At 35.3% G+C, this 13372-nt stretch overlaps 1 protein-coding gene across 12 annotated transcripts in view; it reads right to left on the reverse strand.

Moving 5' to 3' along the window:
• CFAP70 (cilia and flagella associated protein 70) overlaps positions 1 to 13372 on the reverse strand; it is a 113380-nt gene that overhangs the window by 58065 nt on the left and 41943 nt on the right. For all 12 annotated transcript variants that reach the window (XM_082716711.1, XM_082716706.1, XM_082716713.1 and 9 more), the window contains 3 exons: positions 8991 to 9161; positions 8727 to 8807; positions 7128 to 7219 (listed from right to left, as the gene is read on the reverse strand). In XM_082716711.1, the coding sequence (XP_082572837.1) occupies positions 7128 to 7219; positions 8727 to 8807; positions 8991 to 9161 (344 nt within the window). The remainder of the gene's footprint in view (positions 1 to 7127; positions 7220 to 8726; positions 8808 to 8990; positions 9162 to 13372) is intronic.

The following is a 13372-nucleotide window of genomic DNA, read 5'->3' on the forward strand; positions in this document are numbered from 1 at the left end:
GTATGGAAACACATTTCATCAAGACACTTACTGAGACAGTAACATTTGAGTAAAGACCTCAGGGAAGTGAGGAAGCAAGTTGTGTAGATACCTGGGATAAGGAAAGTACAGGCAGAAGGGAACAGAAAGTGTAAAGGCCTTGCTGCAACAGTATGCCTCGCATGTGTAAAGAACAGCAGGAAGCCAAGTATGAATGGATAGAAAAAGTGAGAGCAAAGTACATAATGAATACATAGGCACTTGTAGGCCATTGTAAGGATTTAGGCTTTTACTCAGAGTGTGCCAGGGAGTCACTAGTAGTTTCTGAGCAGAGGAGTTAGTTACATGAGTTGACCTCCACTTTAACACAACCAGTATAGAAGGCTATATTAAGAATAAATTGTCCAGGGGCACCTGGGTGGCTCAGTGGGTTAAGCCTCTGCCTTCGGCTCAGGTCATGATCCCAGGGTCCTGGGATGGAGCCCCGCATCGGGCTCTCTGCTCAGTGGGAAGCCTGCTTCCTCCTCTCTCTCTCTGCCTGCCTCTCTGCCTACTGCCTACTTGTGATCTCTCTCTCTGTCAAATAAATAAATAAAATCTTAAAAAAAAAAAAGAATAAATTGTCCAAATGTCCATCAACTAAAGAATGGGGGAAAATGTGGTATACCCATATAGTGAAATATTATTCAACAACAAAGAAAATAAGTACTGATACATGCCACAGTACAGATAAACCTTGATAGCATTATGTTAAATGAAAGAAGCCAGTCACAAATACCACATATTGTATGATTCCATTTATATGAAATGTCCAAAGCTGGAAAATTTATACAGACAAAAAGTAGATACATGGTAGCCTAGGGCTGGGGGATTCTGGGAGAGGGGATGGCATGAGGGTTGGGAGGAAATGTAGAATGACTGCTAATATGTATGAGATTTCTTTTAGGGGTAAGAAAAATGTTATAAAGTTGATTGTGGTGAAGGCTGTATTACTCTATGAGTATACTAAAAACCAGTGGTTTGGGTACAGTTTAAATGGGTGAAGTGAATGGTATGTGGACTGTATCTCAATAAAGCTTTTATATTATAAAAATAATAAACTGAAGGATAGAATAGTAGATGTAGGGGAACCAGGTAAGAGATTACAATGATTCTGACCAGAGTTTATGAGAATTAAATGTATGAATCCAGAGTTCAGGAGAGAGGTCCATGGTCCATATACAAATTTGAAAGCCATCAGCACTTAGATGGTAGGTAGAGCCATGGGACTAGACAAAAACCAAGGGAGTAAATGTAGATTGAAAAGGGTCCAAGGACTGAGCTCTGAGAGACTCCAACATTTAGAGGCTAGAGAGATAAAGAAGCCAGAGGAGGAGAAATAAAACCAAGAGAGTATAGTATTCTGAGAGCCTGGTAAAGAAAAAGCTTCAAGGAGGACTGAATCATTAAACACTAATAACAGGTCACAATGACTTTGAAAAGACCATTGGATTTAATAATGCAGTAGTCACTAATGGCCTTGCTAAGAACATTTATCTGTAAAGAAGTTACTGGAAGTGAGTTACTAGGATAAAAGACACATGCTTATGTATTTTAATAGCTATTACGACACTGTCCTCCCCAGGATTTTTACCAATTTATACTCTCACTAGTTTGAATGAGAGAACCTATTTCTTTTTTTTTTTTTTTTTTTTTTAAAGATTTTATTTATTTGACAGACAGAGATCACAGGTAGGCAGAGAGGCAGGCAGAGAGAGAGGAGGAAGCAGGCTCCCCACTGAGCAGAGAGCCCGATGCGGGGCTCGATCCCAGGACCTGAGATCATGACCTGAGCCGAAGGCAGAGGCTTAACCCACTGAGCCACCCAGGCGCCCCGAGAACCTATTTCTAATGTGCTCACCAAGAACTTAATGAGTTACTAAGCTTTTTTGATCTTCTGCAATTAAAAAAAGGTATTTCAGGGTAGTTTTTAAATTTGTATTTCTGTTATTGTAAATGTAATTGAGCTTCTCTTTATGTTTAAGAGTGCATTAAATATATACATTGACAAAGATTCAGCAGTTAGGTACATATATGTCTCAGCCAGGAACCAAAGGCAAATCAACTTTTATGAATATTGGATCCACTATTCTAGCACTGCCATTCTTAATTTGTCTTTGGTCTATAATACTGACACTTGGTCTAGCTTGGAGGAGAAATATGACTTTTACCTCTCTACAGCCAAAGAAAAACTCACAGGTAATAACCATATCTAATTAAAAAGTCTAGGGGCACCTGGGTGGCTCAGTGGGTTAAAGCCTCTGCCTTCAGCTTGGGTCATGATCCCAGGGTTCTGAGATCGAGCCCCACATCGGGTTCTCTGCTCCTAGGGGAGCCTGCCTCCTCCTCTCTCTCTCTGCCTGCCTCTCTGCCTACTTGTGACCTCTGTCTGTCAAATAAATAAATAAAATCTTTAAAAATAAATAAATAAATAAATAAATAAATAAAAGCCTCTGCCTTCGGCTCAAGTCATGATCCCAGGGTCCTGGGACTGAGCCCTGCATAGGACTCTCTGCTCAGCAGGGAGCCTGCTTCCCTCCTCCCCCACCTGCCTCTCTGCCTACTTGTGATCTCTGTCTGTCAAATAAATAATTAAAATATATATTTTTTAAAAGTCTAAGAGCAGGGGCACCTGGGTGGCTCAGGTCTTGATCTGACAGTGGTGGAATGGAGCCCTGCATCAGGCTCTGCACTCAGCTGGAAGTCTACTTGAGATTCTCTCTCCCTCTCCCTCTGTACCTCCCCACTAGGCTTTCTCTCTCTCTTTCTAAAATAAATAAATAGGGGCTCCTGGGTGGCTCAGTTCATTAAGCATCTGTCTTTGGCTCAGGTCATGATCTCAGGGTCCTGGGATTGAGTCCTGAATCCAGATCTGTGCTTAGCAGGGAGTCTGCTTCTCCCTCTGACCCTCCCCCCATTATGCTCATGTGTGCACTCTATCTCTCTCTCTCTCCTCACTCTCTGAAATGAATAAATAAAATATTTTTAAAAAATTTTTAAATAAATAAATAAATCTTTTAAAAAATAAGATTAAAAAAAATACTGTTCTGCATATTTGAGGGGCACCTGGCTAGCTCAGTTGGAAGAACACGTGATGCTTGATCTCAGGGTCATGAGTTAAAGCCACATTTTGGGTACAGAGATTACTAAAAATAAATAATAAAACTTAAAAAAAATATTGTATTGCGTATTTGAAGATTGTTAAAAAAGTAGACCTTAAAAGCTCTCATCACAAGAAAAAAATTTTTGTATAACTCGCATGGTGACAGATATTAACTAGACTTATTGTGGTAATCATTTCAGTTTTACAACTATTGAATCATTACATTGTACACCTGAAACTAATAAAATGTTAAATTTCAATTGTACTTCAATAAAAAAAATTATAGAAAACTTGCACCTACATTTGCTATAAAACTTTCATTAAACTTGCTGTTATTTTGTCACTAAGTATTCCCTATGTAAGATCTCAAATGAGATATCTGTTTTAGAAATTAATGTCAGGAAGATATCTGATCTCTTTTGGAACTAGCATGGGTCCTCCTGTAGGATTAGAGCCGCATAATTTATAGTACTTCCCTTTTTGTTAAACAAGAAAGATTTGATGCTTATTTATGAAAGTTCTATTTAATACTTTCTTTCTCTTTGTTTCCATGGCTTGAGCTTTCAACTTTCTATTTCCAGATTATCAATTTTATTTTATATATCATTTATAGTAAATATTATCAACTTATTTTCGGAAAGGGATTAAATGCAAAGTTTTTAAAAGTTTTTAAACTTTTTGGTATTAAGGATAAATGTGCCACTACAAGCAAGTTATTTTCAAAAGAGGACTTCCAAATGTTTAATATGTGAAAATATGTTTATTCTCACTAAAACATTTATAATGTGGATTAAAATTAAAATGAGAAACTTTCAAAAAATTAAATCAAAATGAGAAAATATCTTCCCCTGTCAAAATAGCAAATACAAAAAAGTATTGTGTTGGTGAATGTATGAAGAAAGAGCAGGCTCATATACTACTTGCGGAACTGCAAACTTTTTGGGCTGCAACTTGGGGATATTTATCAAAGGCCTTAAAAATATCTGTAATAAACAATATCCTTTCCTTTCATCCTGCATTGAGCATAGTGTCCCTCGCATCAAGAGGTAAAGTCTAGATGTCAGCAAAATGATATAGTAAAAAACTCTAAACTCCCATCCTTGTGTAGAGACACTGAAAATAATAATCAGAAACTGTCTGAACCAACTCTGCGAGAACTGTGGAAGACAGTCAAGAGTTTACAGCAATGAAACAAATACTGAAAGCCAAGAAAAAGGCAACGATAATAGTGGGCAAGCTTAGAGGCATTTTTACTTGCCCTTGCCTCATCCTATTCCCAGCTCAGGGCAACCTGCATTTCCAGTGTGGCACACTAGGCTCTGATTCTGAAGAAGCAGAGCAGTCCTTGTTCACAAGTTACTGCATTTGTTTTAACCTATCTGGGGCTACCTGAATGACTGACATACAGCACTCAATACTATTTTTCCTATCTGGAAAAGATAGAAAACCAGTGGGTGCACATTTCTCAAAAACATTGTAAGACTATAAAAAAACCCATAGCTCTGTGGGACAAAAGGTTGTGGTTGATATACAACAACCACCTAAGGCCTTGGAAGAAAAGCAGGTTTCTCTGGGAAATTAAGGTATTCAAAAGTACTTGTATAGAAGAATTTAGAAAGCTAAATATATATGCTCAGGATGGGATACATGTTCAGAAAAAACTTGAGAAGACCTTAAGCTTCCACCATTGACTGATCTGTAGTCCCAGTACAAGCAGGAAGTGAAGGCTGAGGCAGAATTATAAACAGCCTAGTTAAGCAATAAAAGAATGCTCCAGGGGCACCTGGTTGGCTCAGTCATTTAAATGTCTGACTCTTGATTTTGGCTCAGATCACAGTCTTGGGGTCATGGGATTGAGCCCTACTTCAGGCTCCCTGCTCAGCAGGGAGTCTGCTTCTCTCCCTCTCTATGTGGTCCCCCTGCTCCCCCTGCTCGCATATGCTCTGTCCCTCTGTAAATAAATAAATAAATCTTTAAAAAAAGAAAGAAACCTGAGAGAATGCTCAAGCATGTAATCATCGATTAAAAAAAATATTTTTTTTTGTTTTATCTTTATTTGTTTGATTATATCAAGATCCTGCCATTCAAGAAAATTTCAATCAAAATACTGGCTGAACACAACCTACAACTTCAACAATTAAGAATAGCAAACTCTGGGGAAGGGGAAAATCTGATTACCGAAGTTCCCACTTTATAATATCAAACTGTCCAGTTTTCAACAACAACAACAAAAAATCACAAGATGTATTTTTTAAAAACATAAAAATATGGCTCTTTTGAAATACAAAAATAAATTGATATTGTCCCTGAGGAAGCCCAGACACTGGACTTGCTACAAAAAGATGTGAAATAAAACAACTTACTTGTGCTCAAAGAGTTAAAGGAAACCACAAACAAAGGATTAAGAACAATCAGGAAAATGATGTATAAACAAAATAAAAATAGAGTATCAATAAAGAGATAGAAATTTTTTAAAGAACCAAATAGAAAGTCTGTAGGTGAAAAGTACATTAACTGAAATGAAATTACTAGAGGGTTCAACAGATTTGGTCAGGCAGAAAAAAGAATGAGCAAACTTGAAGACAGGATAATTGAAATTACCTAGTCTGAGGACAGAAAGAAAAACAAACAAAAAGTAAACAGGGCCTAAAATATGTGGGACATCATCAGCATACACTATTTGTATGACCAACATACAGGTTATGGGAATCTCAGAAGGAGAAGAGAAAGACAAAGGGCCAGAAAGACATGAATCTATATATCCAAGAAGCATAACAATTTCCAAGCAGAATAAACTTGAAAAGATCTACACTAAGACACATCATTGTCAAATCGTAAGAAGCCAAAGACAAGAGAACAACTCAAAAAGCAGTGAGAGGAGTTATTTGTCACATAAGATAAACAGATAATTTCAATAATGTCAATAAGAATAACCCAAGTCATGGAGGCCAGAAGGTACTAGGGTAACATATTTAAGGTTCTGAAAGAAAAAAATGCCAACCAAAAATTCTATATACAGCAAATTACCCTTCAAGAATGAAGAAAAAATTAACAAACAAAAACTAAGAGTCTATTAGTAAGATCTAATCTATACGAAATGCTAAAAGGAGCCTCTCAGGCTAAAAGGAAAGGATACTAGTCAGTAACTGGAAGGTAGCTGAAGAAATAACACTGGTAAAGGTAAATATGAAAATGAGTATTATTGTACTTTTGGTTTGTAGCTCCTGTTTATTTGTTTTTTGAAGGTAAATGCATAAAATAGTAGTTAGAAATCTTTGCTAACAGGCACAAAATGTATAAAAATATAATCTGTAACTGGGGTGCCTGAGTGGCTCAGCCTGTTGAGCATCTGACTCTTGATTTTGGCTCAGGTCATGATCTCAAGGTGATGAAGTCAAGCCTCCTATCTAGGTCTGCAGGAACATTACTCCCCATTTTATAGAGATAAAAAGAATAATAAGAGAATGTCATGAGCAATTGCATATCAACAAATTGAATAACATAGATGAAATGGATAATTTTCTAGAAACACAATCAAAGCACTATGGTACAATATAAAAACCATTTCTTAAGATCACATTTATTTACATGTGACATGGGTGTGTATGTTTGTGGTATGTGTGTATAATACAGAAACTTTACAGTAACTCTGGAAGGATAAGTACCAGTTTTTTAAAGTGGCTATCACTGGATGAGTAGAAATCTGAGTGTTTTTATATACTCAGATTATTATTATATTATATTATTATTTTATATTTTATTATATTATTATATTATACTCAGATATTATAATATACTCAATTTTTTCAAAATGTTTTTTTTTTATAATGAGCATATACTGCTTTTGTAATAAGAAAACCACAGTAATGAAAGAAATTTCATCTGAGGAAAAAAAACTTTCCGCTACTTAGCCTAGAAAAATTATATTTATGGGGACAATCTGAATTCCTTTTATTTATACCTAAAATGTTTTTGCAAAACAAGTATAAGAACCATTGCTACACACCTTTTGGCTAGCTCCTCTGGCATTCGCTTTGGAACCAAGGCTCTGTCCAGCTGAATCTCCAACACAATGTATGTCCCTGCTTCTATATATTGCTGTAAAGATATTTTTCTCTAATTTATTCTTTCCATTAAAAATAGATATATAAAAACAAATTTTAGTACCCTAACATTCATAATACAAGTAAGAAAACTGCAGGTACAAATATATGTATATAGCATGATCTTGACTGTCAAAATATTTTTAATACAGAAAAATAACTGGAAAGAAAAGGTAACAGTGGTTATCTCTTGCAGAAAAGCATTTTCAATTTTATTCTTGGAAAGTTCAATCTTAGCTGAAGTGCTGTTTAACTTGTTCAATACTTTTCTTAGAACTGTTTTAAGTGAAGGCTATTCTTTCTGCCACCACACCTTCCAAGTCCTATGGAAATATTCACATAACGTTCTGATAGTCCCACTCACAGCATCTACATCACCATCTACCAACTGCAACCTGATGGACATTTTTACCCAGAATTTTGCCAGCATCCTAAATACAACATGTCCCAAACTGAACTTATCATTTCCCTTATATTGACCTCTCTTTTGACTTTTCTCTTGAACCTGAGTTATCTTCTGCTTCTCTTCCTCAGCACCCTCAAACTTCCCAATTCCAGATCTTCCCTCTTCAAGTTTCTGACTTTCTTTTCTACGACCTCTTCCCTAAATCAGACTGGCACTAAGACTCATCTGTACTATAATAAAAACCTATAAACTGATATTTGAAGCCCCCACCCCAACTCATTCTCTTTTTTTCACATCCTTGCAAGAGTTCAGCCCATTAAATGCATATAAGGTCTTATTTCCACATGATTTTAAAACATTTCATGTGAGTCTCCAAGATGAGGCTTAAGAGTCCCTCATCACCTATATAATGAAACCCAAACTTTTTAACAAGGCTTTCAACAAGCCTTTCTACAACTCAGTGTAGCCTCTCCTTTCTCACCTCCTTCTAGAATCTCTTTCTTTTCATTTCTCTACTCCATACACTAAATTAATTGATATACTCCAAATTCTGCTACCTTCTTTGTGCCTTGACTCAAGTATTCCCAGGCCCTGAAATGCTTACCCCCTCATCTTTATCTGGCAAATTTTTCTCTTCATCTTTCACTACTTAGAGCAGATGCCACCTCTTATATGTAGCCTTCTGAGATTGCTCCATTCTAGGAGTGATTAATTTGTCTTCTTTGAGCCCTCACTGCCCTTTTATTTGTACCTCTATTAAAGCATTCATCAAAATTCCATATTATGGTTAGTTATGTATAAATCTGTTTCATCCACCAGACCACTGAGTTCCTGAACACAGATGAGTAAAGGCTGCAGATTATAAATCTTTGCATTCCTCCTAGTGCATAAGACTAATGACAGACATAAACTTGTAATGTTAGAAAGGACCTTAAAGTTAACCTGGTACTACCTGCTCATTTTAGAGAATCTCAATAAGACAAAGAAATTTACCTACAGCCATAAACTAGTCATGGGAAATATGGGATGGTAACTAAGATAATGAGCATTTTTCACAATATCATACTTAATTTTCCAACTCTTTATGCATAGTTACCTGTCCTTCTGGATTGTGGCTTGGAGAGGGTTCAACTTCCAAAGGAGTATCTGAGCTCTGAGATTTTATACTAGGTGCTTGCTGAAAGAAAGTGAACATACCACAAAAACTGAATTCTTATATGGTCTTACAGTGTTAGGAACAATGATCATTATGTTGCAACAAAATCTAAACTAAACTGATGCAATTTTCCAGATAAGAAATCAGTGCAAGCCTCTGGCATATAACAAAACTAGCAAAATCATCACCTTCTAAACAACCTACCAAATCCCCAGGCCTAAGCCTTCCTTCCAATTCCTTTTCTTTGACTGTTTTCTCTTCTTTCAGGTTCTTAGAAACAATAGGTTTTGACAATGGAGAATTAAATCCTCCTATTTTATTATTCTGAGTCAAAAGATGGCCAGTATCCCGGAACAAGCTGAATAAACATTTGGTCTGAAAAGAAACAACAAAGAAAGCAGTGAATCACAGTGAGACAAATTTGAAAGAAACTCACATTATTTTTTAGCATCATTTAGTTTTCTAGATAATTTCAGCATTGTAGAATCAGAGGGAGATGGGGAAATGGAAATCTTTATTGACTGTCGTATTTATTGAACAGGTAAAACCATCATAGAAAGTTATCTGCCTATACTATTATTTAAATTATTATGAGGTGGGATACTGAGTGGCTCAGATGGCTAAGCATCTGCCTTCTCCTTGGGTCATGATCCCAGGGTCCTGGTATCTAGTCCCATATCCAGCTCTTTGTTCAGCAAGGAGCCTGCTTCTCCCTGTCTGCCACTCCCCCTACATTCACCTACAAGTGCATGTTCTCTCGCCTTCTCTCTCAAATCAATCAATCAATCAATCAATCAATAAAATTTTAAGTTATTATGAGGAAACCTTTCAACTTTGCCTGATTTTGGTGTTTCATAATTCTTATTCTCAGAAGGCTTTTAATCTTTGACACACAATTCCAGATTAACTTTAAGTGGTAGAATTTATTTCTGTATAAGAAATATTATCTAGGGCGCCTGGGTGGCTAAGTGGGTTAAAACCTCTGCCTTCATCTCAGGTCATGATCCCAGGGTCCTGGGATCAAGCCCCACATTGGGGCTATCTGTTCAGCAGGGAGCCTGCTTCTCTTTCTCTCTCTCTGCCTGCCTCTCTGCCTACTTGTGATCTCTGTCTGTCAAATAAATAATAAATAAAATCTTTTTAAAAAAAGAAATATAATCTAATATACTACTGGGCTACCAACTATAATTGGAAAAATAGGGCAAGTTTAAAGACTTTGTATGAGAAAATTCAAACTTTAGATAAATGACTGCAAAAAGAATCTCATAACAATATTTTTTGATTAAAGAACATGGATGAAATCTAAATACAATTTATGCTGAATGAAAGAAGCCAGACCAAAAACAAAGAGGAGAAAAGTGGTCAGAGGTATGAGAGGAAAACAGGAAACACAAGAAAACTTTGGTTGGAGGAGACAAGCAATGGATATTTACATTATCTTCATTACAGTGACTGTTTCACTGATATACTATAAATATTCACCTACATGTCTTTGTGTAAATGCTGGTTTTCAGTTCTCTTGGGTAAGTTCTTAAAAATGATTTTCTGGGTTGTATGGTAAGTTCGTGTTTAACCTAGATCTTCTGAATAGTTTTTCTACCAAATAATGAGATAGAAATATTGAAATTTCTAAATGTTATCATCCGATTATTTCTCGTTTCAATTCTGTTGGATTTTGCTTGAAGTGCTATGAGGTTCTGTTGTTAGATACGTATACAATTTAATTTATATACTTATTATATATTATTATTTATATACTTATTATAATTTTTATACTTATTATACTTATTATATTAAAAGTATATTTATATACTTATTATTATATATAAGTATATAAATTTGTAAATTCTATCTTCTTTTTAATCAACTCTTTAATATTTCTGATATGCCATTCTATGTTGTTAGTAATACTTCCTTGAGTTCTCTTTTGTCTGATATAAATATAGCCACTCAGCTCTCACAATTTCCATTTCCAGAGTATATCTTTTCCATCCTTTCACTACAATTTATGTGTATCTGAATCTAAGTGTGTCCATTTTTAGACAGCATATCATTGATTCTTGATTTTTTATTTTTAAAATATTCTTATTTATTTATTTGACAGAGACACAGAAAGAACAGAAGCAGGGAAAGCAGTAGAGGGAGAGGAAGAAGGAGGCTCTCCACCGCATAGGGAGCCTGATGTGGGGCTCAATCCCAGTAGTCTGGGATCACAACCTGAGCCAAAGGTAGATGCTTAACCGACTGAGCCACCCAGGCACCCAATTCTTGATTTTTTGAAATTTGGTCTAGTAATCTCTATCCTTTCATTGGGGTGTTTAATGTTACTTACATATAAAGTTATTGTTGAAGTATTTACAAGTATGTTTGCCATTTTGCCTTTGTTTTCTATATATCTTATCTTTTTTGTTCCTCTCCTCTTTCTTTAAGTACCTTCTTTTATGTTAAATATTTGTGATGCTCCTATTTAATTCCTTTGTTTATATACATTTATATATACATCTGTATCTGTGTACATGTGTATGTACACACACAAACACACACGAGATTTTTAGCCATTCTGATTAATCATGATCTCTACCACATTAATACTAACTTAATTCTGGTATAATGTAGAGACTTTAATGCACTGTAGTTCCATACTATCCTCCCTCCTTAATGCCATCATTATCATATAAATTAAATCTATATGTTATATACTCAACAATATAATTAATGCTTTATATAATATCTTTCAAAGAAATTAAGAGTAACATTTTAAAAATATATTTCTAAAATCTTTTATAAGACAAAGGAATAGAGTAGAGAAAAGCTTAGGGAAGTTTTTGGAGCAGCCCTAAGCAATAATGCCTCAGAATCCAAGTTTTTCATGCATTCATACTTCTCAGTTTGTTGATGCCTTTGGTCAATCTCTAGAATGCTGAAATGATTTTTTGTCAATTTGTCCATCTTTACTGCTGCTTTTGGGGGGAAGAGGTAGAAAATTTGACAACCTACTCTCTCAGACATAGACAGAAAGACATCCTCTCTAATATTTTCTATATATTTTAAAATTATGATCATATTTTTTAAAGGTTGTGATCATATTGAATGAAATTTAATAGACAATCACATGCATCATCTCATGTTTTTAAATTTTTTATGAGGATAATTTTTAATGTGTACACAATATTCTCCAACCATATGGATATAATAAAAGTAAAAGATCAAAATGTCCATGTGTCAACTATACCCCTAGTACTTCAGATAGTTTACCTCATTTAATATGTAAAACAACACTAGGAAACAAGCATTGTCTACATTTTACTGATGAATAATAAACTAAAGTTGAGAGAAACTTAGCCACTTGCCTGAAGTCACCAAGCTAGTGAATGGCTGTTCCAGAATTCAAACTAGCAGCTGACTAACATCAAAGCCTATAACCTTTCAATTATGATATGCTGTTTCCCTCAGATGCCAAAGAATATCCTCATGTAGTAAAACTTGGACACAATTCTACTTAGTCCCTTAAAATAGACTCATAGAGGTAGGAATACTATGGGAATAGATTTAAGTATTCTAAACTTCTTAATACATACTGACAAAAAAAATTTTTTTGTAGATAATTTATACTAATTTACACTTCTAGCAGTGAATGAGAGTTGTTGTTTTACTATATCTTTGCCATCAATGGGCATTATCATATTTTAAGGAATTGTCTAATTTTACAGGTAAAATGATACTTTATTATTATTTTAATTTGCAATTCTTTGATTACAGATAAAGCCAGATGTTTCTTCTTATACTTATTCACCATTGGCATTTCTTTTTGTGATCTGCTGTTTCACGTACTTTGCCCTTTTGTAACTGTCCCTCAGAACAACGTACTGCTTAACATATAACCCATGAGAAATTATACTAGCTACCAAGCATGCTTAGATATAGCCTTAAGAAAAACATATACTGGCAACAAGCCTCCGGGGGAGAGGATGATATACATCCTTGAAGCTGAGCAGCTGGGGATGCCCAGCTCTCTCAGCGTGGAACACTGCCTGCTTCTTTTTTCTGTTATCTCCCCTACACCAGAGACCACTTGTGGCTAATTAGATGATCCCTTTGAATGTGCTTGCTCAACTATAAATTTTATACTGCTTGACCAGGCATATCCTGCTTTTCTTCTTGCTTATCTATAAGAGTTATAATCAGTGTATAATTCCTATTCCTTCTTATCTACAAGGCATATGATTAATGTATAGCCTTCTTCAGCTCCTTTGTTGATTACTTTCTAATATCTAATAAATATAGGACTGAGGAGTTGTTTAGGTGAGAGTATTTTCTACTGTCAACCCCTGCTCCCTTTCTCTTGCAGCTGACTTGTTTGTGCCTCATTCTTCTCCTGTGCACTGTCAGGAAGCAGCACCCTTTAAAAAAATTGGTGTGTTTTTCTTATCAGTTTGATAAGGTGCTTTATATTTTGGAATACTTTCAGATATGTATTCAAATATTACCCCCAGTTTTTCAGTTACATTGTAATTTTGTTTATGAGGGTTTCTTCTACATATAGAAGCTATTCCCTTTTTGGTAATCTAATCTTTTATTATCTTTCA

Source organism: Mustela nivalis (assembly GCF_964662115.1).
Source record: "Mustela nivalis genome assembly, chromosome: 2".
NCBI classification, from domain to species: domain Eukaryota; kingdom Metazoa; phylum Chordata; class Mammalia; order Carnivora; family Mustelidae; genus Mustela; species Mustela nivalis.